Source organism: Passer domesticus, chromosome 23 (genome assembly GCF_036417665.1).
Source record: "Passer domesticus isolate bPasDom1 chromosome 23, bPasDom1.hap1, whole genome shotgun sequence".
NCBI lineage: Eukaryota > Metazoa > Chordata > Aves > Passeriformes > Passeridae > Passer > Passer domesticus.
This window is the reverse complement of record NC_087496.1, coordinates 3434756-3462264: the sequence shown is the minus strand read 5'-3', so window position 1 is coordinate 3462264 and position 27509 is coordinate 3434756. Positions and strand designations below refer to the sequence as shown.

Here is a 27509-nt window from a genome sequence, read left to right as displayed (position 1 = left end):
ATCAACATTTTGGCGTCCCATGTATCCCATTCCTCAGAATATTTTGCACTCATGGAGAAGGTTTTGCAAGACTTCCTGTATGGTTCCAACTCTTTGTGTCCTGTTTATCTCTCCAAATTACTGCCAGAAAACTTATGCAGACCCTGGATACAGTATTTCCCTCATCCTGGGGGAGGCATTGAGGGCAACCCCAGTCTTCTCCCTCATGTTTAACCAAGTCAGCAGTGCAGAAAAGGTCGGTGATGTGGCCAGAGAAGGCAGGGGATGAAGGTGGAGGGTGCTGTGGCTCAACCCACACATAGGAGAGGCACTGTCAGTGTTCATTGATGGGGCTGGGAAGGAGCCTGCTGTGGGAGCTATGTGGGGTCTCTCCTAATAGGTGCAGGAGGAGGGAGACGGGCGCTGTGTGCCACCACACACAAAGAGCATGTCAGCAGAGCTATCTGTATTGTTGACACTAAGTGAAATAATCCCACGGCAAACTTCAAAATTAGCATTTAAGAATGAGGAATAGGGGCAATTAGAGGGGAAGCAGCACAGCGCTGGTGCCCCCAGCTCCCACCCTCATGCATCTTCTCACGCTGCTGCGTTCAGGTTCACCACCCTCGTCTCTGGTGGAACACTGGGATCCCTACAGCAGCTCTCGTCCTCCTGCAGAGTGAGGGGATCAATATTGGTCTCAGGAGCTGGAGCCTTCGAGAGCCTACATGTATCATTGTGAACACTGTGGGGGCCAGAGCTCCAGCAAAGCCTGGCATCCAAAGCTCCCCAGCACTCTGGCGGAGAGCAGCAGTGGTTGGAGGCACTGAAGGGTTACAGATGGTGAAAAGTCTCTGCTCAGAGGCAATGAGGGTGTAAATGGGATGCAGAGATGAAGGAGCTGATGGCACTGGTCACATTGTGCAGAGAAGGGATTGCGTGGGAGAGCTGGGATGGGAATACGCTGGATATATCCCAGTATATGCTGTGGGCTGACGATATCATTCCCAAGATATTCCTCCTGCCTTGCTGATGGGCTTTCTCCAGGTGAACTGCAGAGCCAGGATAAGTTTATTTCCCTCCCATGTGACAGGCGCTTTATTGTCTTTTGTCCCTTCTGGACTCGTAAGGCAGTTTCTGGAGATGGATACGGTGCCTTCAGGAAATTGTTAATGGGGGTTTGTCTTTGGTTTTAATTAGATCCCTTCAAGGGAAAACCTCCTGGCCTGCTTTATTATCCAGCTTTGTCAGAGCTTGTCTGCTTTATCTAAACACTTTGCAGAAGTCTCTTTACCTGTTTGCTTACTGGAGACATTATCATAATCCTGGTCAATTGGAAATGAGGAGCAAAGACGGCTCAGCAGACAAGCGAGTGCCGTCAGCTTAGCAGCTAATGGAGATCACTTTCCCAGACAGGTAAAGAAGCTGATGAGGTGATCCTTGTGCCAGGGTATCCATCAGTATTCTCTTTGTAGTGCCAATTGCCAGGGCATGGGAAAACTGGTGGTGGGAAAGTGAGGCTAGCTGAGAAGGTGCCTCCAGGAATGCCATATGCTCTGTGCCAGCTGATGGATGGGGATTTTCTGCTGGTGGTGGTTCTGACACATTTCCAGGAGGCACAGGAGGGCTGGTTTTTTGTCTGGTCATCTGTAGCTGCAGGAGACAGTCTGGGCTCTGGTGGAGAGGAACATGATGCTGCCCAAAGCCAAAGGGACTTGGTCCTAAATTTGCTATTGAGTGGCAGTGACTGAAGAGTGGGCTGGAGGGTTGGGAAGGAGGAGCCTTTGCCTTCTTGCTCTTGGCATGGGTTTGTTACAGAGGTCTCCAAGTTGCTGCTGTCTGCTCGTTCCAAGTGATTTTGAGGGCAGTACCAGTCACCAGCACCACAGACAAGGCAGGGTGATGCTGTCCTTGCCCTCCCTCCTGTGAGAGTGTCCACCTGGAGAATCCCTGGGTGCTTGTGCAGTGCAGCTCTGAGATGTAAGTGTGAGGTGTAAATGCATAATGAACCACCCCAGTTCTCAGATGTCCTGGACCAGCCCCAGCTCTGCTCAGGAAGCTCATCCCATATGCACCAGCCAAAGCTGGGCAGAAACAGTCGAACGTACTCAGCGCCGGCACGAGCGTCTCATCCCTGTCACTTCAAACCCAAGTCCTTGTGCTTCACCCCTAATGAGGGGACCCGAGAGTACCTCGCAGGGCTGTAGTCTGGATATTTATATGAGCGCAGACATGCAAGTTGTCTGTTTTACATATTGCTGCCCTGATTTTTCAGTGCACGCAATGAATAATTTACAGAAGCCGTGTGTAAGTATCTCTTTATTATTCATTATAATGAAGTGAGACAGCAGTAATAGTCCACTAGACTGGAATCCCCCAGGGCCGAACTTTACTCGGCTGTGCTTAGCTCTCCCCCAGTTAATTTGAAGGAAGAGAGGGCTCGGCTTTCTGACAAGGACAATGCTGTCTGCCGGCACAAGGCTGCCCTGGTCCGGCAGAGCCGAGCTGGCGCCGGGGCATGTCTGACACCAGGCAGGCTCCCCTCGTGCCAGCGGTGCCGCGGCAGGCGTGGAGCGCCATCCGTCTTTCCCGGCGTCCATACGTGATGTGGCTGGCAGAGACGTACGGCTCCTGCAAGGGGAAAATTACTTGTTTGCAGGAGAATATATGGCTCGTTCCTCTGAACCAAGCACCCGGGGGGACCCTCAAGCATGCCAAGTATCGCCCCTTCCCTGCGCCCGATTAATAATCTCGATCGAGGTGATGCTCTGCAGTCTCAGCAAGGGAGGCATATAACACCCCCAGAGCCTGGGCAGGAGAGGCACTGCAATGGGGATGAGGACAGGAACAGCCTCCCAGCTGCTCTCCGAATTTACAGACATGTGGAGAGGGACTCACACAAGTTCCTTGATTGACTGTAGGTGCCTTTTCCTACAATCTTGGCAGCACAAAGCTGCGGCAGGTCTGCCACTGCTGGCACTAGCTCACTTCTTGCTTGATTTTCCCTTTTTTTTTTTTTTTTTTCATGCCAAGAGAAAGCTTCCCTAGCCTGGTCCCCAGGTGGCAAAGGTGAAGATCCCAAGGGATGCGGAGCTCTTAATTTAACCAAATGCTCAGAGCTTTTGCTGCAGATACCATGGCAGCAGCAGAGAAGGCCACAAGTAGATAGATGGAGAAGAATCTATCAAAGAGCATGAAAAAGCCATGTTTTCCAGGAACATTTTAATTCCCTTCCCCCTCATACCATTTTTTGCCAAGTGTAACTCAGCGCCATGGACCGGAGCTGCCGAGCTCCTGCACGTCTCAGAGCAGGGAGGGTGGGAGCCAGACAGGAAATAAATAATGGAAACGACCGCGTTGTGTTTTCAAGGCACTTGTAGGATTTACAGCTGCTTATCCAAATGTTCCCTTCCCTTCCCCGTGTGCTGGCTTGGCCGTCTCCGGCTGTTTCTCTTTTTCTCCTCTCCCTGTGCATGTGCTGTGGCCCCTGTCCCCAGCAGTGGGGGTGTTTATAACCCCGGGGATGGCTCGAGGCCTGTGCCGACAAGCTGAACTGTCAGCACATTTTACAGCTTCATCTGGAATTCTCAGTGCACAGCAAAGGCAAGGGGGGCTGTGGAGGTGGATGAGAAGGAGGATAGAGATGGTCTGCCTGGCTTGCAGAGGTCAAACAATGGGAATTTTTTCTGTGGTTCCCCAGTTGTGTGTAAAAGAAAAAGGGAGGTTTTATTTCTGGTGAACCCACTGTTTATGTGAAATCTCATGTGATGAGGGGTGTGGAAACAGGGAGCATGGCCACAGCATGCAGCACCTCCATGCTGGCAGAGCTGGGGAGCCACACTGCCATCCTGCTCCCATCCTTTTTTAGGACCCAGGATGCTCTGTACATGTCCCGTTCCAGGTGTGTGACCCTCTGTGTGTCCCCTCCAGGTGTACTGTGGATGACCGGGTCACGCGGGTAGCGTGGCTGAACCGCAGCACCATCCTGTATGCCGGCAATGACAAGTGGTCTATAGACAACCGTGTGGTCATCCTGTCCAACACCAAGACCCAGTACAGCATCAAGATACACAATGTGGACATATACGATGAGGGCCCCTACACCTGCTCTGTGCAGACAGACAATCACCCCAAGACTTCACGCGTCCATCTCATCGTGCAAGGTAGGTCTGAACGTGCCTCGTGCTGTTGCTGGATGGTTTGATCTGGAAGGCTGTCTGGACTTGGGAGGGGTTTGGAGGCCCTCTTGGTAGGGGAGTTGGAGCCAGCATTAGCTGCTTCAGAGGTTGCATGGCATGAGAACAGTGATGTGGACAAGTGCTCACCATGCCAGGGAGGAGATGAGTGTGTATTGTGTCAGCCTTGCTGTGTTGTACAGTTGTCACATGGGGCAGAGGACGTCTGAGATCTGGCAGTGGGGCTGCTGAGCTCTTCTTTATTCCCCCTTTGCCTGTCCGTGCTGTGAATTTGACCTGTTTCCACTGCTTGGAACCATGTTGCTCAGCTCGCTCCATCAGGGATTCATTAGTAAGGTTGTCAAGCCCGTGTTCGAAGATGCTTCAGGAGAACCAAAAGCAATGTGCTGCCAGGCACACAGAGGTGAAGCAGGGACCAGCAGCACGAGGCTCCATGGTTTTGGGAGAAAGGTCGAAATCACTGTGGGGCCATGAAGGGCTCTTGGTACAGGGCTTCATAGGCAAGTGTATCAATATAGCAGATGCTGTTGGGCTGCAAAGCAGTGTCCTCAAGCTGTTCTGATGGGGGGATCCAGGTGCTGGCAGTTCAGAGGGGCCAGTAGCTCTCTGATGGATGCTCCCTCTGGATTCTTGCGGCTTTGCACCAGCTACTGGCTTTTGTCCGGTCTCTAGATTAATTTTTCAGAGTTAGTGTTAGTTCAGGTTAGATAAAGATAATGAAAGTTTCCTAATCCTCTTAAAGAAGATTTATTTGGCTGAGTAGAAAGCTCTCGGAATACAATAAAGCGTGTATAAAACCAGGACCTAATCTTTCCTTTAATTTCAAACAGCTGATGGGTATTGATTTTGCAATGAGCAAATCTGAAAACTTTCTCAGCCTCGACACGTCTCTGAGAAGCCCCCAGCAGAGTTATGTATGTATTTATGTACCCTTCTCATTGGCTAGAGGCAGGGTTGATTGTGGTCACCTATCCAACAGGCTTTCCTGCCTGGTGGTTGTGGGAATGTGTTGGGAAACCCCAAATTGTGTGCACCAGGCTGTGGTGAAGAAGGGGAGTGTTCATCTCAGGAAGAGGGGAGAGGAGATCCACTGGAAGCATCCCTCCATCTCCTTGTTCGGAGCTGTCCCTCTCCTCCTTTTCGAGCTGTGTGCGAGCTGTCCATCTGTGAGGTTTAATCTGTTTATCCTGTCTGCTCTCTAATCGTGCTAATCCATCCAGTCAACACCGGTGAAGTATCCGAGTGCTTTGCACCTAATGAAATCAGGTGAACTGGCAGCGACGCTCAGCACCCGCTGCCCTTACCCTTTTCTCAGGGTGGTGCAGGCACTTGCCAGGCACAGCCAGGTGAAGGTGAGAGAGAGTTTATGTCCAGAGTGATGCTCTGGTGGTGAGGCATTCCTAACTGTGCTGGGAGAAGTTTTTTTCCTGGTGTGAGCAAGTCCTGTTGAATTGCTCCCACCGCAGTGATGCCTGTGGTTCTCAGCAGTGTCACTTCTGCACAGCTGGAGGGAAGCAAGAGAGGAACTGTGGGTGCAGGCACAGGTCAAGTGGTCCATGCTGAGCAGTGTTTGTACTTCCCTTTCAATGTATTAAGCTCAAACCACATGGTTTGCCAAACTGAGAAAATCCATCTGTAGGTGCCTTTGATGGTGGTGATGAGAGAGGCAAATCCTCCTGTGCTCTGTTCCTGATTCAGCCTGAGGAAGAGAAGTTTGTGTAGAGGTGCTATAGCAGCCATCCAGTATCTGAAGGAGCCTACGAAGAAGTCAAGAGAGACTCTTCATCAGGAGTTGTAGTTAAAAGGAATAATGGGTTCAAACTGAAAGAGAGAAAATTTAGGCTTGATGTAAAGAAGAAATTCCTTCCTGTGAGGGTGGTGAGGCTGTGGCACAGGTTTCCCAGAGAAGCTGTGGCTGCCCCATCCCTGGAAGTGTTCAAGGTCAGGTTGGAGCAACCTGGTCTAGTGGAAGGTGACCCTGCCCATGGCAGGGTTAGAAGTGACCTTAAAGATCATCTTTAAGGTCACTTCTAACCCAAGCCATTCTATCATTCAGCTCCACTGCAGTTCCATGGTGGCTAAATTGTGCTTTTTGTTTGGGTGAACAACACGCAGCCCGTTGCTCACTGCTGAGAAGAAAGGAATTATTTTTCCAAAGATGGATTTAGTCCTGTCTGTTACTGCAAGCAGAGCACACACTTTACAGGGATGGGAGCAAAGCCCTGTTTCTGGCCTCAAAATTGAGGTTTAGGTCTGTCCTCTGTTTTTTGCTCTCACTGTGCCAGCAGGATGCCAAACAAGCAGTAATGACCAGTTAGCAACTATATTCAGGTCAATTAATTTCTGTTTCTATTTTGCAAAACTAAAAGTTGGCCGGAGAGAGTATTGATTCTTTGTGCCCATGTTCAATTGGGTTTTAATTGTGCTACTGAGGGGCCCAGCCTTCCCTCCCAGCAACCCAGCAATAAATCTGCCAGGGAATCGCCGTCAACAGTAAATGTGTCTCTTAGTAGCACTATTAATATGTCTCTTGCATTGGTTCATTGCAACAGCCGTTAACAGGGTTTATAAGAGCGTAGATGGCAGGAAGCCAGAGGGGTTTTTTTGTCTCCCTGTTCCTCTTTTTGTCAGGAGCTGCCTCGTGATGAAGGGATGGATGCTTTCAGAGATATGTGTGGTGTTTATGGCACGCTAGTGTGTTCTGGGGAGAGTTTGGGATGCAGAGAGAACAGGCATTTAAGCTCATATAAGCAGAAGATGAGCCACCCCATCCTCCTCTTGTCATAAAGGCTGGAGTGGAGCTGAAGTGGAGTGGACCTTGGTGAGCCCTCCTGCCTCTGGGGAGTGAAGTGTCCCAGAGGCAGGAGGAGTGTGAAGCATGCCTCTCAAAAAGGGGGAGAGGGAGAGCTCCTGGGAGGTGCAGGTTTGCCAGGAGGAGCCGGGAGCCCTTAATGGCATCATGCTGCAGGATGGTTTTGGAGTGAGGAGTGTGGTAGACCCTAGTCAGGACACAGCCCTGCCTTCATGGCTTGGGCTGCTTCAGGTTGTACTTCAGTCCAAAACATGGAGCTCAGGGTCAGTGTTTTGGTGGAGACTGTGAGGCTGTGATCCCTTCTGGTCTAGATTTCGGTGGTGAACATTGGTACTGGCCATCCCTACCTGACAGTGGTCTTTGGTATTTCTCAATGTCCTCTGTTTCTTATTCATTTAAAGAACCCTTCCCTGTCCTGCCTTAATCCTACTCGCCATACTGAAGCCTCTCCCAGCTGTTGGCATTGTTTCTCTTGTTTCTGATTGGCACAATCCATTTTCTGTCTTGGTGTTTGCTGCTTTCCTCGCCCTGGGAACCAAGGTTTTGAAGGGCCATGGCCTTTGTTTATGGGGTGTGTTATCCACCTAGGGATGCTCTCCTGGAGCTGCTCCTGTGTCTCACTCGCCGTCTCTCAAAGCAGGACCAGTGCAGATGTAGTTTCTTCATGAGTGCTTCAAAACCAAACTGAGACTTTTATTTTTCCCTTGTGATAAAAACTGGCTCCTTAGGGCTCTCAAAGGGCCACACCCCCACTCCTCCTCCCACCAAACCACCCCCATGGAGATCTTTTTCTCCAAAGAGGAAAGGTCGGATGAAAAGTTGCAGCCAGACCCCTATCTCAACAGTCCTTCCTCCCTGAAGAGGCAGAGGATGGGCAAGAGAATGAAAACGGCCAAATGAAGGTGATGCAGGAGCAATGTGATAGTGAATTCAATGACAAAACAGCCCAAAGAAAATCTGGAAGGAATAGCAAAGTTTGAAGAAGGAAGCAACTAGAGGGAAAAAAAAAAAAAAAGAATGAGAAGAAAAGCCCAGAGTCCCTAGAACAAAGGAAAGAGAGAAGGAAACGTGCACACACAGAAAAGCACTGGAGCATCAAAAGGGCAGGAGGCAGCAAAGGGGAGAAATGAAAGAGCAATGAAAGAGTGAGGGCGGGGAGAGGGGGAAGGTCTGGAAGGAAGAAGAGTCAGACTGGCAGGCAGAAAACAACACACACTGCCCAGACGGGAACAGCCACTGCCCCTAAAGTGCCTGCCATGGCATGCCAACCCAAAATGCGGATGGGAGAATGGGAAAGGGACAGGATGGAGTCCACCTGACAGCATCCTTGAGCTCCCAGTCTCAAAGCTGCCTGAAACTGGTGAAAAGGAGCCATCAGGATGTGCCGCAGGGACCAGTAGCAACAGATGATTAATTACTGCAAGAAAACAAAACTGGGGAAGAGGAGGGAGAACTGGTGAAGTTGTTTCCCCATTATATTTCCGAACAGAAAGAACGTTTTAGCTCGTGCACAAATAGCTCCCTGGGAAGCACTCTTGCTTCCTAATTGTTCATAAATTTACTGACAGGTGGTTACACAGTAGGTATAACACTGTGAGTTTCGGTTTTATTGCTTTCCCTGTCTTAACATGAAAACTTGGAGAAAACGGATGCACTGCGAGCAGTCAGGTGACTCCACCTGGAAAAGGCTGCTCTGTGCCTGTATTTAATTTTTGCTGTGTTCCTTCCTGTAAATCCCACAGAGATCCCACAGAGGGTGGTTTACTGGGGGAGTGCTGTGAAAAGAGGGTGTTCAAGATCTCCAGCAAAGGGAAAAGGAAGATATTACCAAAATGGAGTGCCTGCAGAAAATGTGAGACCATGACACGCAGCTCGCTTGACAGGCAAATTTGACAACAATCATTTTGTTGACCAAACTGTAGCTTTTAGAAGTGCTTAATCCGTTATCTCAATAAAATCAGCTCTGATGAGCCTCTCAGACAGGGCTGTCACCAGAACGGTTCGATCAGAGATGATCATCATCGCTGCTGAGTAGCAACATGTTCTTAAAACTCTTGATATCACCTCCTTGCCCCAGTCACTTCCCCTGTGGGAACATTGAGGTATATTTTCACAGGGTTACCCTGTGTGTCCTTGCAGGTATCTCCTGCACCACAAAAGCAGTGAGCTGGAGAGAGGGAAAACATTTCCATCTGCCAGCCAGGAGCTGGCTCTCAGGTGCCCCATTTAATGCCATCAGCCCCAAACAGGAGCTGTTCTAGGGAAGGTCTCGTATTGCTGGTGCCTTCAGCAGACACACAGGGACTGGAGGAGGCCCTGGTGCCACCCTGCTGTGCTTCTCATCAGTGAAGGAGATGGAAAGCACAGGCAAAATGTGAGTTTTCAGCATATTTGCCTCCTTTGTGCTGACTTTCTGTACGCTAATGAGACCTTGCACAGTGACACCTCTGACAGCCCCATCCTGCCTGTGCCGGGGAGGCTTCTGCAGAGCTGGAGATGCCTGGGGCTATAGGCAGCTGGGGTGCTGGGAAGGAAGGCAGTGTCATCTCCTGCAGGCATCCGACCCCTGCTAGGGTGATAGTCCCTCTCCCTGCTGGTGACAGCATCACCTGTCACAGGACACAGCTGGACACTGCAGCTGCAGAGGTGAGGGAGCTGCATGAATGCTTCATCTCCCCAAAATAGGAGATGTGTGAGAGGGGATGGAAAGGGAGGTGCCAGGGCAGAAACACGATGTGCTGTAGGTGTGACAGTGTCCATGGAGGCTTCAGAGCTCTGAAGATGAGATGTCCCTCTCTGCTGTCCCTATGGGGACCTGTCCCCCAGGTAGGGGTGGACAAGTGGCTGTTGCCTGGCAGCTTGAAGAACCCATAGTTATCTGTCATCTCCCCTTATCGGCAGTGTAGGAAGACATCTCTTTTAATGGATTAGGAGCTAATGATGTGGAGGAGGGACATCAGTTGCATGTGTCAGCCACTGTGCTCATGCAGGCTCTCCGCTCCAAGGCGTGCAGCAGTAATGATCTGGCAGCTAAAAATAATCCAGGGCCACGGCGGCGAGTGGCTCCGGTAGGGACCGGCGCTCCGGAGCGGCCGGGGATGAGTCAGCCTGCACACGGTCGTGTGCGTCACCATCATGTGCAGCCTCTGATCACGCGGCGATTCCCGAGGTGCTGTTTGTTCCCCGCGTGGTTTAGCAGGGAAGAAGCGTCCCTGTGGGCAGTGACCGTCGCTCCTCATGCTTGGGTGTCTGGTAGTGGCTCGCCAGGTCTGAGCTTTCCCGTTGCTTTTGTCCCCAGATGGGATAACAACTGCAAAGCCACCATTGGTGCCTGGAGATGGTGGGATGGAACATACTGGGGAGAGTCCCACAGATATCCCAAGTATTGCACGGGACATGGCAGGTGTGATGCCATGGCCAGCCCCATAGGGCCCAGTCTGTGAGGTGAGGGGAGGGATGGCACCTCACAGTCCCCACAGATAGTGGCAGACACTGGCACGTGCCCAGGGCCCGTGGAGAGCGTGGATTGGCGCACCAGGCAGTGCAAGTCTCAAGTGGTAAAGGATGGAGATAAATCACGGGCTTATTGTTATTGAATTTAGTGGCATCGCTTTCACATTCAATTTCTCTCGCCGGCTTTCCGAACAAACAAGAAATTACAGTGCAAATGTATTTTTTGGCTTACCAAACCTTATGCATTAACTTCCCTGTGATTAATATTACGCAGGGCTGACGAAACCCTCTGCGCGCCGCTCGTCGCTCCGGTGAGACCATGCCGCTTGTCGCTTCCTCGGGATTTATTCTTTATTCCATTTGCTTATAATTGAAGACTTCTGCAAGGAAGGACTATGGATAAAAGGGGATAGAGATGGTGTTCTGCCCTGTTTTTCTCACTGCAGCTGTACAGAGCAGAGGGAGGGAAATGTAGAGAACCAAAGGTAATTTAGGGAAAGGATGCTGTCAGCAGGTAAAGGACTAGGAACAGCAACCACAGTCATGCTGGAGGGCTGCAAGGCATTAGCAGGGCTGCCTGACCTGTGAGGGGACCAAAAGAAACCTATGGGGGGTTGGGAGAGCCTTTGGACTCCACACCCAGCACCAATCCCAAGCTGTCACCACTGTGACACAAGGCAGCTTTGGTGGGATGTGCTTGTCAGGGCAGCCATGCCTTGGCCATCCCTATCTCATGGTACTGACAGAGTGTGGCTTCAGGCTGGCTTTATCCACATCATGTTTGCCACCAAACTCACCCTGCCTGCATCCTTAAATCCCCCTACTTTCCACCTGTTCCTCCTGTGGCAAACCAGTGTGTCCTTGAGATAGCATCCTTGACAGCCCAGTCAGTGGGATCTATAAAAATGTAATCAAGGTCCTTTGATGTCCTTCTCCAAGTCCTGGTAACCTCATAGGCAACGATCGCAGTCACAGGTATTGAGTTGCCCAGTGGGGTCCCCGTGCTGTCCATGGGTGTCCCTCTGCTGCATGTCCCTGCTGGCTCACAGGGGCATTCCTGATTGGATTAGGGCAGGCAGTGGAAGCAAAGCCATGCTTCCCTGGCCTCTGGATGTTCAGGAAATGCAATTCCCCACTGTGAGACCTGCTGGCATGTCTGTGTCAGCATCCTTTGCTAAGGGAAGGGCTTTCAGGCCGATACGTGGGTTTGTATGGCTTGGGGTTTTCCAAATGGGAGCACTGAGACTGTAGTGGTTATGGGTAGTGGTAATTTTTTCCACAGGAGTGAAAGTGTTTCTGTTCCCAGGAGGGGGACAGGCTCACATCTGTGCCCAGAGCACCAGTTTCTGCATCTCATTTTGTACTTGTGGTTTGGGACTCAGGGAGCAGGAAAGGGATGTCAAAGCCTTGAACTGGAGGTGTCTGGGAGGGCAATGATAGAATGATGACTGTGATTTTGCTGATGGCCTGCATCATACACCATCGCTCTAGTCCAGCATCTGCAGGCAAAATCACACAAGGAAGAGACAGGCTGCCATCTGGAGCAGGGGTAGCATCCCAAGGTCTCAGCATCCACTAACGACGGTGATGTCATCTCAGACCAAAACTGCTCATGAGGAGGGCTGGTTTGCAGGCTCAGGAGCAGATAAAAAATGCTCCAGTTGTGGGAAGCTTTGTCCTAGATGTTCTTGTAGTTTTCAGATGTTCCTGGTACCAGTTTGAGGAGCTGTTAGGAGGGGAGAGGTGCAAGGATGCTGGTAATATGGATTAGTGTTATCTTGTCTGAGTGAGGAAGGGCCATTTACAGCCTTCCTGCAGCTCATTGTGGCTGCGCTGTCGGAGTTGGCCGGTTCTGCTCCGAGCGTTAACTACGTTTTCCAGCAGTTGCCGGCACACACTTTTCATTTTTGGATTGCTGCTTTCCCCTGAAGGACTCAGACAATCTCCCTCTGCTATAACAGACTGTACTTCTATATTAATGTGTCAAGTTGCTGGGAAATTTACTGCTTTGCAGAACCCATAGGGCTGCAGAGCCCGCACAGCATCTCTGCCATGGCTCATCCTACTGTGCCGCCTCTCCCACGCCAGGAGAGAGGAGAACCTCCCTGGGAGTGTGAGGAGAGCATCCCTGGGGGTGCGAGGAGAGCCAGGCAGCCCCACTTTCCCTTGCAGGCAGTGATGGTGTTGGCCACAGTGGGCTTATCCTGGTGATTATCCTGGAATCCCAACGCTGTGGGAAAGCCCTGGGTGCAAGGGTTGGGCATCAGGTGCCACTTGACCTGGGCTTTCAGCACATTGTGTGCTTGGGGAGGGAGCACAGGGCATCCTTTCTGGCATTGTAGGTATGGTGTTTCATTTGGGGAGGGTTGTTAAATATAGCCTCATTTACTCCCTGGGGTGCAAACCCTTTAGGGGGTTGTGTCCGACAGCCCAGAGTGCCAGGCAGCAGCATCGGCAAGTGAGCTTTAATTGCTTTTTGCCATGGCCAGGGATATTTATGGGTACGGAGATTGCCAAGTTATTTATTAGATGGAGTATCTGGGGATAGAGTAATATAAATCACCCTGGCCAGTATTGAAGGAGCAGACGCTCAGTAATTTAAACAGCTTTAATAAATATGCTAAAATATGAGCCTTGTCACAGGCCATAATGAGAGCTGGTTATTGGGGTCTCGGCCATGGAGTGGGGGGGCTGGCACAGTGAGTGGACCCCTCCACACCCCAGATCTGTGCTTGGCTCCAGTCCAAGATACTGGTTTGGAGACATGGAATTGCTGACTAGACAAAGCAATGGAGGGGACGCCAGCATCACACAGTGGGACAGGTCTCATGATGGGCCTTCCAGCTGTGCCTGGCAAGCTGGTGTGTTGATGGTGCCTTTGGTGGCCTTTATGTCTTTCAGTGCCCCCCCAGATTGTCAACATCTCGTCGGACATCACCGTGAACGAGGGCAGCAGCGTGACCCTCATGTGCCTGGCCTTTGGGAGACCGGAGCCCACCGTCACGTGGCGGCACCTCTCCGGGAAAGGTGAGCCCTTCCTTGGTGGAAGAACTTCCTGGGTCGGAGGAGGGGCCATCCTGGCCTGTGTGGGATGCATGGTTGTCCCTATAGAGGTGGTCAGGGTGGCATTAAGGTGACTCACAGTCAGAGGTGCTGATATTTTGGTGTGATCTGGGATGGGGCTGAGGATCCTTGTCAAGTGCTTCCTGGGTGAAGGGGATGCCAGACGCCCAGACAGGGGGTGACAGGGGGCACAGGGAAGTTCCTGATGTTGGTGTCCATGGGTGACGGTGCCACACGTTCAGTACATCCCCCAGGGCAGACCTTTGTGAGTGAGGACGAGTACCTGGAGATCACGGGCATCACACGGGAGCAGTCCGGGGAGTACGAATGCAGCGCCGTCAACGACGTGGCCGTCCCGGACGTGCGGAAAGTCAAAGTTACCGTCAACTGTGAGTGCAGGGCACAGGGGAATGGTGGGGGGGAATGGGTGCACGTGGCCCAGTGTGACACAGCAAGATGTCTCTGCAGACCCTCCGTACATCTCCAACGCCAAGAACACGGGCGCCTCGGTGGGCCAGAAGGGCATCCTGCAGTGCGAGGCTTCGGCCGTCCCCGTGGCGGAGTTTCAGTGGTTCAAGGAGGACACCAGGTGAGGGGCTGCAGAGGGGGTGGAGGAAGGGAGGGTTGCCACCGCCTTGGGGTGACACGGTGAGGAGGTAGAGGCGGGTGACAGTGTCTGAGGCTGTCATGTGGAAAAAGGCTGGGATCATCACTCACCACTCATTATGGTGGGTGCTCAGCTAAGGGCTGAGGAAATCCCAGAGCTGTTTCTCCCAGGGATGGTGGCTGTGGGACACATGGGTCAGGCTGGGTTATGGGATGGAGAGTGGAATGGAGAGTTTATCTTGCACAAGTCCAGTGGGGGAACATGTGGGTGCATAGTGGTGTTGGCTGGTGGGAAGCAAAGGAGTGCCCAGGGAGGGGTAAGATCCACTCCAGCCCAGTTCTCCCAGCACTGCTATCCGTGTTTCCCTGCAGGTTAGCAAACGGGCTGGAGGGAGTGCGGATCGAGAGCAAGGGCCGCCTGTCCACGCTGACCTTCTTCAACGTCTCGGAGAAGGACTACGGCAACTACACGTGCGTGGCCACGAACAAGCTGGGCAACACCAACGCCAGCATCATCCTCTATGGTAGGTGCCGGTTTTTTGCAGTAAGGTGAGGTGACAAGGAGGAATAAGAGGAGAATGAAGAGGAGGCATTTGGAGAGGAGGAGGATGAAGAAGAGGAAGAGGAGGAGGAGGAGGATGAAGAGGAGTTTGAAGAGCGTGATGAGGAAGATGAAGAAAAGGAGGCTGGCAGACGGCCGGTGGTGGAGTGATGGAGCAGAGCTGGCTGTATTTGGTGTTCCTGGTCCATCGAGGTGCCAAACAGCACAAACCCTGAGCAGTGAGGTCCTGCCAGAGGATGCCCAGAGGATGAGATCTGTATCAGCCCGACACTGGGTGCACAGCACAGTTGGCCACAGTCGGCTGAGCCCTGTTGTTGCTGGAGCAGGGGTGAGGAGGGAGCCTGGGACAGGTGAGAACACGCCCTGGGTGCATGGTGTGGGGTTTTCCCTTGTTTGCTACTGGCAGGACTGCCAGCAGTGATCACATTGTACTAGCAATAGCAGGATGGGTGACATCAGCCTGATTCAGGTGGCCAGGGCAGGAAGGTGTTTGAGGAATGGTGTCATCAAGGACAGCTGACACTGAGTAAGGTGGCATGTACCTGTGGCATGTCCCTTTGGCATTGTGACAAGCCGAGAGAGCTGTCATGATCCAAGGGAGGACAGCAGGAGCCTGCCTTCCCCCAGCAGGAGGGAGAGGATGGAGGTCAGGTAGCAGGCTCGAGGAGACGTTGAGAGGGAGAAGAGTTTCCACACCAGCTTGGACTTTGGATGGGTGGACACTGTGGAGGGGACCTGGGGGGTTCTTGGTGTTTTGGGGTGGTGGGAGGGGCACATCTTTGGCTTTGGTTGTGGGGCTGGCTGGCCCCTTCAGGAGTTCTCTGCTCCATTCTCTTCTGTTGTGTTCTGCAGGGTTGTGTTTGTGTTTTAGGGGCTGGTTTTAGGTTTGTGTTTTAGGGGCTGGTCCAGGCCTTTCTATTCTAACCAGTTCTCCTCTGCCCTGGCATGATTTCTTCTCTTTGGGTCAAAGCTCTGTGTTCTGTTCCCTCTCCACTGTTCTGTTCTCTTCTGTTTTACCTTTTTGGTGAAGAAATTTTCCCAATATCTAGTATAGAGCAATATAGAATAATAGACTATATATAATACGATACAAATACAATGTAGTACATATTATTAATAATAATGAAACATCAATAATAAATATATATAGATGTGAAAACAACTCTTATTCATATATTTAATAATAGTGTCTTGTTGACACATATTATTATATATAAGCATATTATTCTTTATTATATATTATGTATTATTCTCATAGTATATAAATTATAGAATATCTAAAATACATTATTAGTTTTTACATAGTACAATATATAACTTACAATGTATATGTGGTATTTTATATTTATATGTTTTTGGGGTGCAGGAGTTACAGTGGCAGTGCTGAATTGATGCTTGGATTTGATGCTCTTAAAGGTCTCTTCCAACCTTGATGATTCTATGACTGTATATAGTAAATATTGTATTTATGATATTTAGTACATAAATAAGTACATTAAGTTTCCAATCCAGTTTTCCCAATATCCATTTTTTTTGTCTCCCTATCCTGCTGGCACTCTTGCACTTTCTCTGATGTGAGACAAAATAACATCACCTAAGTCTTTTTTCCATTACTTGAAACCAGACTAAAGAAAAAGTCGCAGTGGAGGTAACTCCCTGCACTCAGAAGGGGACTGGATTAGGGATTTTTGGTTTTGTTCCAAGCTATTACGTGGTTATCTTTTATTTGACAACATCTGTTTTCGGGCATTTTTCCTTCTCTCAGCAGATAGTGTTGCTCTTTACACACTCCTCCTGTGACAGCACAGCAATCCTCTCACAACAGTTATTAATTGATGCCAACATGCAGAGAAAACAAAATTTCACCTTGTTTTAATAAATTAATCCCACAAACATGTCCAGCAGGCTGAAGTGAAGTACATTAGAGGTGATTGCATTGATGGCAAAACAGTAATATTAAAAATCATCCATAAAAAGTGTGATGTAGGAGCCCAGTCCTGTGGCTCTCCCTGCTTTGTAGCAACTCCTGCTAGTAATGGTCTGTTCAGTGGAATACTAATATTCCTCTAATCCTTGTTTTATATAAGTAAGATTAGGAAGGAAAAGTTAAAACTTAAAATGTCCCGTTTGTTTTCATGTGGGTTTTTAGCTGCACCAACACTGAAGCCTAAATTTGTGTTTGAAAGGATATTGGCACATCCTTTGGATATTGATGTGTGAAGACTCAGGATACCTAAAGTTATTTCAATTTCATAACTTTTAATGGAGAAAAAACATTCATATTCTATTTCTCCCCCCATCTTTCAAGAGTGTATTGAGTGAAGCACACTGGAACAGTCAGAGGCAGGCCATGGAGTGAGCTCAAAAAGGAATTTAAGCAGGTGGGATTCCATCCTTCCTCAAGGATTGCGCTTTTTTCATTTCGTGAACATGTTGTGAAATTCAACAGCTTGTCTGTCAAAGCTGCAGCTTCTTGGAAACACAGGGGAGAGTGGAAAAGATGGGCTCTGTGGAGAGCTTCTATTTGGGTATGTGCGTGGTGTTTCTTGGACAGTCTCTACCAGCCTTTGCCAAAGGGGAGAGGAGCACAAGTGGTTGGAAATCTGCTAATTCTTTTATTTAAAGATTTTGTGTCTGGGTTCACTTTTTGATGAGCATGTTGCATTTTGTACTTGCTATTTATAAATGGAGATGGGGAAAAAAATCACCCAAACCTGGATCTTTACATCTCTTTTAAATGCAGCGTGTCCCTCAGTCACCAAAGGAAATTCCCCCAAGCCCCCATTCCAAACTGGGAGCTCTGGGACCTTTTATTGGCCCTTTCCATTGAAGAGCTATTGGAATAAAGAGAGATGTAGATGTTTTATAAAAGATGCCATCTGCATTTTTCCAATGTTCAGGGTCTCATTTCTAGTATGTAATCTTTTTGATTGATGATTGGGTAAGTTAACTGAAAATAAGTTAAAATACCAAGTGTTAGATGTGATTTAAACCAATTATTCTATGGAGAGATAAAATCTTTTCATGCTTTATTGTGCACTCTCTTAAGAATCAGCAGCTTCAGACTAAATACATAAAAGCAAGGGAAAGCAATTATGTCTTTAAGAATAAGAGCCCTGATTCAATATTTAAAGACTGCTTGACTTAAAACACTTAAAACACAAGTCATAGAATCACAGAATAGTTTGGGCTGGAAGGGACCTTAAAGCTCATCCAGTTCCACCCCCTGCCATGGACAGGGACATCTTGCACTATCCCAGGTTGCTCCAAGCCCCATCCAACCTGGCCTTGGACACTTCCAGGGATCCAGGAGCAGTCACAGCTTCTCTGGGCAACCTGTGCCAGAGCCTCACTACAAATATTTGAATTTTGCAAAAAGAGAATCAATGCAAAACATATGCAAAAAAAAAAAAAAAAAAAAAAAAAGAAGTGAGAAATAGCATCTTTGCCCTGTTTACCTATTGCTGTGGAGTGTCTGTGATTGCAGTGATTTTCTGTGTTTATTTGTGCACACAAACCAGTAATCTAACAAAACTAGGAGATATTAGGAGTGGAAATTAGTAAGGAGAGGAGAAGGAGGCAGGGCTGTATTGAGGGAGTATAAATATCTGAACCAGGTCTTTTGTACAGAAGAGAAAGTAATTACCCCACATCTACTTTTCACAGGAACTTCGAAGGGCAGGTGAATCTGTCCAACTGCTCTTTTGTGTCTGCCATCAGCAATGCTTTTCGGGTCAAGGGAGCAGCTCACACCTCATTTCATCATTCTTCAAGTTGCCACCTGCCATTATTAATACCCCACAAAAAGGCTGAGATATGTAAGCTCTGTAGTTGCTTCCAAAGAGTCTGGGAATTGCAATCCCCAGCTTTATTTTGCTTCAGGAATGTGCTGGTGGACAGCTCAGGGATTGGTGGTCACACATTGCTGTGCCATGGTGCCACAGCCAGCCCAGCTGGAAGCAGTGGAGGGGACAGAACACTGTTGGGTGGGGACTTACAAAGGCTTCCATTCTCTTTGGTCAACAATAAAATTTTTTTTTTTTTTCCTGTTAATTGAGTGGATTATGCTGTGTGGATGTTCTGGGTGGGATCAGGGCAGTTGTCCATCAGGTGCCTGGTGCTGGGGCTGGCTCTGCTGGTGCCTCATGACTCTGGGATGAGCCATCCATCCCCTCAGCATCTTCCGCTCCAAACACCCCTTGGGAAATGGCAACTTCTCTGGAGCCAGGCTGGGAGAGCTGGGAGTGTTCACCTGGAAGAGAGAAGGCTCTGGGGAGACTTGAGAGTCCCTTCCAGTGCCTAAAGGGCTCCAGGAGACCTGGAAAGGGCTAATTCATAGGGTTAATTTGGGTTATTTGGTCAACTAATTGGCATTTGGGGTTACCTGGGACAGACTCACTTTCTGTAAAGTACTTTATGGTTACTTTAGATCGTTGGGTTACTTTGGCTCAGTCAATTAACATTTGGAGTTATTGTAGATCATTGGGTTTACTATAGGTCATTGGGATTACTAGAGGTCAAACTTGTTCTGGGCAGAGCACTTTGAGGTTACTTGAGGTCAACCAGTTAATATTTGGGGTTACTATAGGTCATTTGGGTTACTATAGGTCATTGGGAGGGTTACTTGAGGTCAACTTGTTTATATTTGGGGTTACCAGAAGTCAAACTTAGTCTGTCCAGAGCAATTTGAGGTTACTTAAGGTCATTGGGGGTTACTTGAGGTCAACCAGGTAATATTCAGGGTTACTTTAGGTCATTGGGGTTACTAGAGGTCAAACTTGTTCTGTGCTGAGAACTTTAAGGTTACTTGAAGTCATTGTGGGGTTACTTGAGGTCAACCAGTTACTATTTGGGGTTACTTGAGGTCATTTGGGTTACTAGAGGTCAAACTCACTCTCTACAGAGCACTTTGGGGTTACTTTAGGTCATTGGGGTTTCTTGAGGTCAACCAATTAGCATGGGATTATCTGAGGTTGTATTCCATCTCTGAGGACCATGCTGGGCTTCGCTGAGTTCAGCCATTTTTCTTGTTCCAGTATTTGAGGGCACCAACTCCAACAGTGACACCAGAGCTTGGACCTGAGTTTGTGTCCGTGTCAGGACTCCTTCTGTTCCATTTCACACCAAGGAACCCCCGTGTGCTGTTGCTGTGTCACACCTGCCCACCATAGTGGCAGTGTTGTGTCAGTCCCACCCTCACCCCAGCTTGCCTGGTGACTTCAATTTCCTTTTCACCATGATTTGCTCATGCCAGGCTCCCCGGCCCTTCCCTCTGTCCCCTGGTCCTGACTGTGCCTCCAAATTCCCTCCCCCCCATTCCTGTGAGCACCTGCCCCTCTTGGCCTGTCTGCACATGAGCTCCTCCTGCATTCAGTTTTTTGGGGGGAAAATGTAGATCCTGGGGATCTGGAGCAGAACAAAGCTCTCCTGCTCCGCCTCTTCTGGCTGGTACCCCTGGGTCTCTGTGTCCCTCTGTCCATAGTGACTTTTTCTTTCTGCAGCTGCAGATCTGGTGAGATGTTTCAAAGACACCAATATAGCTTGAAACCTTAAACAAGGTTTTGTTAGACAGTCACTAACATGGCACTTCACCCAGGGTTAAGCTTTAATCATCATCAATACACAGGTAAATAATTAGTCTTTAACAAACTTGGTCTAAATTAGCTGTGAATCTCAAATAGGAGCACTTTCATGGGGGTGCAGAGGTTGTGCCATGGCACTGTGGTTTGGACAGCTTGGGAGGTGAGGGCAAAGAGCTTCCTTTATGTCTTGGTGAATGAAGGCAGAGCTGACATGGGATATCTTCTTTTTCCTCAGTATTTATCTGTGTTCTCTTCTTCTCCATCTTCCTGTGAAGGGATGAGGGACAGCTCCCTCTTCTTCACTGAATTGTTACGTTTTGTAGGGTTTTTCCCAGGACATTCCCTGTTATCCTGTGGGGTTACTTTGCCTTCCCATATTATCTTCTCTACCTACTATACATGTATTTTTTTTCTTTTTCCACTTTCATTTCCACTTGGTCCCTGTAGTTCATATGTGCAGTTGTCTTCCTGTGTTTGCTACTTTGTGTTTTCCCTTAAATTGAAATGCCAATTTCTGACTTTGCCATTAGATGCTGTAAATAATCCATATATTATACTATGCTATAAAATGCTACCTACAGTCACTGCTCACATTACCGTAGTGTTCCAGGCTCTGTGTTTGTGGCAAGCCTTAGGTCTTGCTCAACTTCTGTCTCCTTTTTGTGTGCAAGAAGCCACCACTTTTTGTTCCTTGCTCTGCGCTGGGTGGCTGTTCAGTCACAGGGGTGAACACCCCTGTTGGAGTCTTCTTAGAATCATAATTTGAGTCGGAAGGGACCCTTTAAAGGTCATTTAGTCCAACCCCCCTTCAATGAGCAGGAACAGGCCTTGAAGGACCATGCAGTTACCTGAGGAATAACATCAGGAACTATCTCATCGCAGGGAGGTTGCCAAGACTTACTGTAGGTGCTTCTGCTCTCAGACATGAGTAACTGGACAGGCTTTCCCCCAGCGGGTCTCCCAGACTTCCTTCAGTAATTCCTGTCCTCAGATATGAAGAACTGGACAGGCTTTCCCCCATCAGCTGCTGTTACAGACCATGAGAAGCAGAGAGGAACTGTTGTCTTTTCCTGAGCCCTCTAGGAAAGAGAGGCTCCAGCAGCACCCTGAGCATGGGCATGTTCCCTTCCTCTTTCTCCTGAGTCCTGAAAATTAAAAGCTGCAAGAGACACATTCTAAATTCTTCATCTCCATGTGTCTGTGTCTCACCTGGAGAAGGGTGAATATTGCAACAAAATGGAGAAATGAAGTGGAAGGTATGGGACTTCTATCCTGCACAGAAAGAAAGCAGGAAAAGAAAGTAAAAGCTATTTTTTGGTGCATGTGGAGGGACTGTTTAGCTCTGTAAGCATTTGTGCTATTCCCATGGCTCACACTGGAGTTGAGAGTGCCTCCAACACAGGTTAAGAAAATCTATTCACCACAGATCTGCTGATTTCTTCTGACCTTTGTATTCAAGATCTTAGGAGAGAAACAAAATCCCAACCTTGCCATCTGTACTCAAATCAAGGTCTCAAAAAATCTAAGGTTGCCTCAAGGAGAAGGAATAAAATAGCCAGGAAAGGAAGAAAATAGCCAGAAAAGTGGACACAAAATAAATCAAGGGGAAGAAAACTAAAAGCAAGCAATAATAAATAATTGCAATAATAAATAAGCTGAGTAGGGGCAGTCAGAGTCCAGGTGCACTCACACCTCAATGCCCAGGCTCTGGGGTTTGAGGAAAGCAGAACAAAAATATTTGCTGGGACGGCAGGGCTAGGGAGCCTCAGCTGAGTTCTCTGCCTGTCCCAGTGGGAACTGTCCCTTTCCCACAGAGAGTGACAGTTCAGAGAACACACAGGAGTCACAGGCAGCCTGTGATGAAATGAGCCATCTGCCCTGATTTTGTGATCGTATCTAATTACTACTTTATTTTGTCCCTGTATCTTTATTCTTGTCTCTTCTGTAGAGTATCTTTACAATCTTTACAAGGCCAAGCTGTCTGATACCAGAATACATTATTCCACAGTAAAGAATACATTTAAGAGAAAATGTTTGTTTTATTTTTTTCTAGTAAAGACCCAGCATTTTTATTTTTATTTCCTCTCTGTATTAGGTGACTTATCTATTTGGGAGCTCTCCAACTCAGCCACAATGCAATTGCTGTAGGATAGATTATGAAATTTCTAAAAGTGTCATTAAATCAAAGCCAATAACCAGTGCAGAACTGTGAACTAGAAAATAGTGATAAGAATTAGTCACATATTAAAATCCAGATCTATAGAGATGCTAGAGAAAGGCACCAATTTAGCAGTGTTTGGGCAGGTGTAAATACATAAAAGTTTAAGGCTAATCAGCATGTAGTATTACATCTACAGAAATTTTCACTTGTTTTATGATTTTGGATGATGTGCAGAGCTGCTGCCATTGGTTTGAGGGGTGAAAAACAAAGAAGAGGGAGCAGTAATAGGTCTGAGGAAAACCAAGCTAAGAAGCCCTTTCAATTCTACCTGCAAAGCCTCTACCTGCCCCTAACAAATGTGGGTTTCCACTTTTTATATCACAAGGTCTATTCAGCAAGGAAATGTCTGATTATGGCATAGTTCTACCTCTCTTGGATGATCATGTGCTCTTATAATCAATTTTGTTTGAGCATGGGCATGACACAGCTTCTTTCTCATCACTCAATCTTCCCATCATTTCCTTCACCTTCTGGCAGTGCTTGGATTTAACATCTCAGACTCTCCTTTGCCTCTTCCTAAATTAAGATAAATGCTTACAAAAAAAATCAGTAGATAAAAAGACAAGGAATGACACCATACTGAGGAAATTATTGTAACTGGATATGATTTCATAGAATCACAGAATGATTTGGGTTGGAAGGGGCTACAGGAGAACTGAGGAAGCACTTTTGATAAGGGCATCGACAAGGGGGAATGGATTTAAACTGAAAGAGGGTGAGTTTAGATACTGGGGAAAAAATTCTTCATTTTGAGAGTGGTGAGGCCCTGGCACACGTTGCCCAGAGAAGCTGGGGCTGCTCCATCCCTGGAAGTGTCTAGGGACAGGTTGGACAGGGCTTGAAGCAACCTGAGATAATGGAAGGGTTGCTGGCCCATGACGGGGTGGCACAAGAAGTTTTTTAAGATCTCTTCCAGCCCAGACCATTCTGGGATTCTATGATGAACCCATTCCAGGTGACTGCAGGCCTGAGAGCATGTTCACAAATGCATAAGAATCCCATTTACTTCACACTTCATCCTTGCCCTGACTTCTGATGCTAAGACAGCTAAGCACTTATTTCTCTATTTCTTCCCTTTCAGAATGCCAGTACTGGGACTCAGACCTGTGACTTCCCCAAATTCCTCTCCATGGCTGTGGGGAGTGTGGACAGACCCATGGCCCTGTGGCAGAATGTGTGGTGGCTGCCTCTGCTTCCTTCACTCTGCCCAGCTGTCTCAGCCCATCCTGACTGGCCCATATGTGCCCTGCAGCCCAAATAAAAGCCCTAACAAAAAACAAAACAAAACAAAACAAAAAAAAAAAACCCAACTAAACTCCAGTTCCAGCAGTGTAATCAGATGACCAGCCTCCTCCCTCCTGACCTGCCTACCAAGAACCCCCCAGCACCCCCAAAAATGCTCCTGCACACCTGAGAATCCACATCTGGACAATGCCATTCCTGAGCTGACGATCCTTTGTTGCCAGTCACGAGTTGTGCCACTCCAGAGCACCAAGGCCTCTGATCCCAATGGCTCTCACGTGATTGTTTGCATCAGGACTCCCCAAGGAGGGCAACTTCAAGCATGGTGGGGCTGGACTGACACCTGCCCAGGGCATCCTTCTCCTCCTCCTCCTCATACAAGGACTGTGCCTCCCTTAAGTGTTCCTCAAGCTCTTTGCAAACCTCCTCACCTCCTCCTCAGCACTCACAATGCTCTTCAAATTATGGACAAGTCCACCACCCCTCCAAGGGGGAACACAACACCGTGGTCAGCTTAGGGGTGGGATGTGCAGGGACAACGGGGAGGTGGGTTCCCTTTGTGCTGTCACATCATCTCAGCACTGGCCCTAACGCTCTCCTTTGTCTTCCTCCTCTCTCCTCCATACAGGGCCCGGAGCAGTGCACGATGGCGGCAACGCGGCGTCCCGGGTGGCCGCTGGCCTCTGCCTCTGGGCCACCCTCCTTGCTCGCCTCCTTCTCGACTTTTGATAAGGGAGCGGAGGGTCCCGGGAGGCCTCGCCGCACCTCTCCCCCGCCGCGGGCTCGGCCGCCGCGCCGCCCGGGGACTCCTCTCCATCGGACGGGCGATGCACCGGAGGACGGGCGGCGGTGCCGAGCGTCCGAGGATGGCCCCGTCTCCCACGTGCCGGGATCGTTCTCGCCGCCGGTTATGCTGTACAGACCCCACCACGTGCCACCAGACTGTCACCCGCCACCATCGCCCCGGGGATGTGGCCCAGCACGGACGGTGCCCCCTGTGGCTGCCTCATCTCCAACGACGGGGGCATGGAGCCGTCGGGGCGGGTGCCGCCCAGAGCCTTCACCGGGATGTCCGTCTCGTCGTCTCACTAAGCCGCCTATGCCCAGAAAGACCCCAAGGTTGAAGCCTCCTGGCTCTGCCTTCAGCCCTCTCGGTCCTGAATGTCAGTTCTCGTCGCCAAAGCTCCTCCCTAAGCACCCTGATGTTGCCAGCCCCCCATCACCCGCCTCTGCTCCTGACAGGATGATTGATCTCTGGCCCTTTGGGAGAGGGTCACCCGACACAACCAGTTGTCCTTCAAGGGTCACGCACTTCCCACTACTCTTTATTCCAGCTGACATCGTACCCCTGTGCTTCCCACTAAAACCCCCTCACCTTCCTGAGGACATGAGGCTGCTCTCCCAGGAATGTGAGCCCTGGGAACTGCCACCAGCTCTCCTAGAAACTAGAGCCTTCTTGCTGCATTGGACAGCCAGGCCCTCACTCCTTGCTCCAGGTCCCTGCCCACTCTGCTGCTGCCCCCCTGATGGCAGGGGCTGCCCCATGGCTCTCACCTTGATGCTCTGCCAGCACTTTTTGGGGACATTTCTCTGGGCTTGTTTTCCAAGCACTTTCCAACCTGCATATCAAAAGCACAGCATCACCAGCGTGGGGCAGAGGCTCTGAACAACAGATCGAAACACCAGCTGACAAGGCCCTTTTGCTACAGCTCTGATGTTCGTGACCGTCTGTATCTCTGCCCCTCATGGGGCCCTGAGCTGCAATGTTCTCACTCTGCCCTGGTCTCACGCTCATCACGTGTCCCTGCCTGAGGAAAGTCTGATGTGTCTGACCCTGTGGAGGAGGACTGGGCTCTGTCAATTTGCTGTGCTGGCACAGCAGGGACAAGGATGGCTCCAACGCTCCCTGCTGCAACTTGCCTGTGACACCAAAACAGACACACCCAGACTCTGCCCTCTCTGCTTCTTCTAGCCACCCTGGGACCTGTCACCCATGGTGGCAGTAGTCATGTCATCTCCCCACATAGGAATTGTGCTCCTGATGGCCTCGTGCACCACGGACCCCCTTGCCTGGTACATTGTGGCAGCCCTGAGCCTTCTTGTCACTCCATGGCCACCCAGGAATGCTTTGGTGCCGCAGTCTGGGGATGGACACTCCCATCCTGCTCCTGAAAAGTCACATGTGGCACCAGACCCTATTGCTGCAACAGGGAGACTCAACTACAGCAAGGCACTGAGCAAGCACACAGAGTGTCCCCTGTCCTGACCCAGCACCTCCCCGTGCCTTGTCCCTTCCTTTTCCCTCCACAAGTGAGATGACTTAAGAACAACGGCCGTGCACACGCTGTCTTCCCCCTGCAAACTCTGCTGCTGCCCAAACCTGCTTTCGTGGCTGCAAGGAAGCTGGGGTGCCAGCCCTCAGCACACAAGATTGAAAAAACACCCTGAGCCAGAGGCCATGATGGGCCACCACTGTGTCCTCTATGCAGCTGTGCCCATCCTCATCCCTGTTCTCAGTGGGCTGCCCAGGACCTGCTACAAAAATCTCAGTGGATGCTCCTGCCTGCCCATCCTGGATGTTCAGCACGTACCATGGCTGATTGACAAAATTTGCCTGGTCCCAGGCAGGGGCTGCCTGAGGTGCTGGCTTACCTGATGGACGGGGATCCAGAACTGACTGGGTGAGTCCGCGTCCTGCGGTCCCTGCGGTGCTGCTCTGCTTCTCCGCTGGCATCCAAGAAAGGTGGCACTGTCAGTGATCTGGGTCCTATCCCATGGCCCCAGGCATGTTTATCGCGTGGGGATGGCACTGTCTTCAGCCAGCACGGCAACACGCACATCCCTCCCCACATGCCCACTCCAAAGTACCGTGGGTGATGGAGACACCTTGCCCTGATGCCTTTACTGGTCCGCACTGCCCCACAACCCCATGCCCTTTCCTTGGTCAGCCCCAAATTTCTCTATCCCCACAGCAGAAATGCTGCAGAGTCACAGGGCAGGAGGCCACGGCAAATCAGAGAGTGGCGGCGACGAGATGCCACGACGCACACTGAGGCTGGCGGGCCTGGTGCCAGGGCTGCCCCCATTCCATCCTTGTCCCTGGGTTGGGTGGGCTCCCCTGTACCCTGCCGGGACGGCATTCGACTTTCTCGTGCCATGTAACGTGCCATTGTGAGGAACGTGTTGGCTGTCTGAGGCCGGCCCCGCCGCGGCTCTGCCAGGTGGCAGACCCATTTGTGACCACTGCTCTTCATGTTTGGATGCCCAGGGGGTGGCCGGGTGCCCAGGGCGGGGGCAGTGTGGCTCTTGGGTCTCTCCAGCTGATGGCCGTGATGGCCGGTCTTGAGTTTCTGTCGATCATTGTATTCCAAGGGTGGCTATACTACCTGAGATTTGTGCATGTTACATTGTAGTTGTAACCTTTTCTAATTCGGCAAGAATAAGAGATGGTTGTGATTGTGCAGTGTATCAATAAAGTTTGACGAACTTTGTACCTTCGGGGCTTTGCTTCACGGGTCCCGCACACCCCAGGGAAGGGATGCAGTGCTGGCACCTGCTGAGCTGAGCTGGGAGGGCTCCTGAGTGCCTGGGACCTCTGCCACTCCTGGGGTCCCACCCAGCACTTGGCTGGACTTTCTTTTGATTGTCCCCTGTGACAGTGATTCTTGAAGCACCACAGCTGGGGGCCTGCTGCTGTTTGGGCCACCCTTCACCCCATCCATGCATCTCCCCTGGGAATCCACCAGTGAGTCTCAGCTCCTGCCCACCTGTGTCTGCTGATGAGCAATGAGCA

The 27509-nt window shown here is 49.9% G+C and overlaps 1 protein-coding gene across 5 annotated transcripts in view; it reads left to right on the top strand.

Moving 5' to 3' along the window:
- Nucleotides 1-27209, top strand: part of LOC135285585 (opioid-binding protein/cell adhesion molecule homolog) — a 293621-nt gene extending 266412 nt beyond the window's left edge. For 3 of the 5 annotated variants that reach the window (XM_064398001.1, XM_064398003.1, XM_064397998.1), the window contains 6 exons: nt 3910-4142; nt 13342-13467; nt 13746-13892; nt 13972-14092; nt 14482-14633; nt 24345-27209. In XM_064398001.1, coding sequence (XP_064254071.1) covers nt 3910-4142; nt 13342-13467; nt 13746-13892; nt 13972-14092; nt 14482-14633; nt 24345-24445 — 880 coding nt within the window. In that variant the 3' untranslated portion in view covers nt 24446-27209. The remainder of the gene's footprint in view (nt 1-3909; nt 4143-13341; nt 13468-13745; nt 13893-13971; nt 14093-14481; nt 14634-24344) is intronic. The other 2 variants (XM_064398002.1, XM_064398000.1) reach the window with 1 other exon arrangement.
- The last annotated feature ends 300 nt before the right edge of the window (nt 27210-27509 follow it).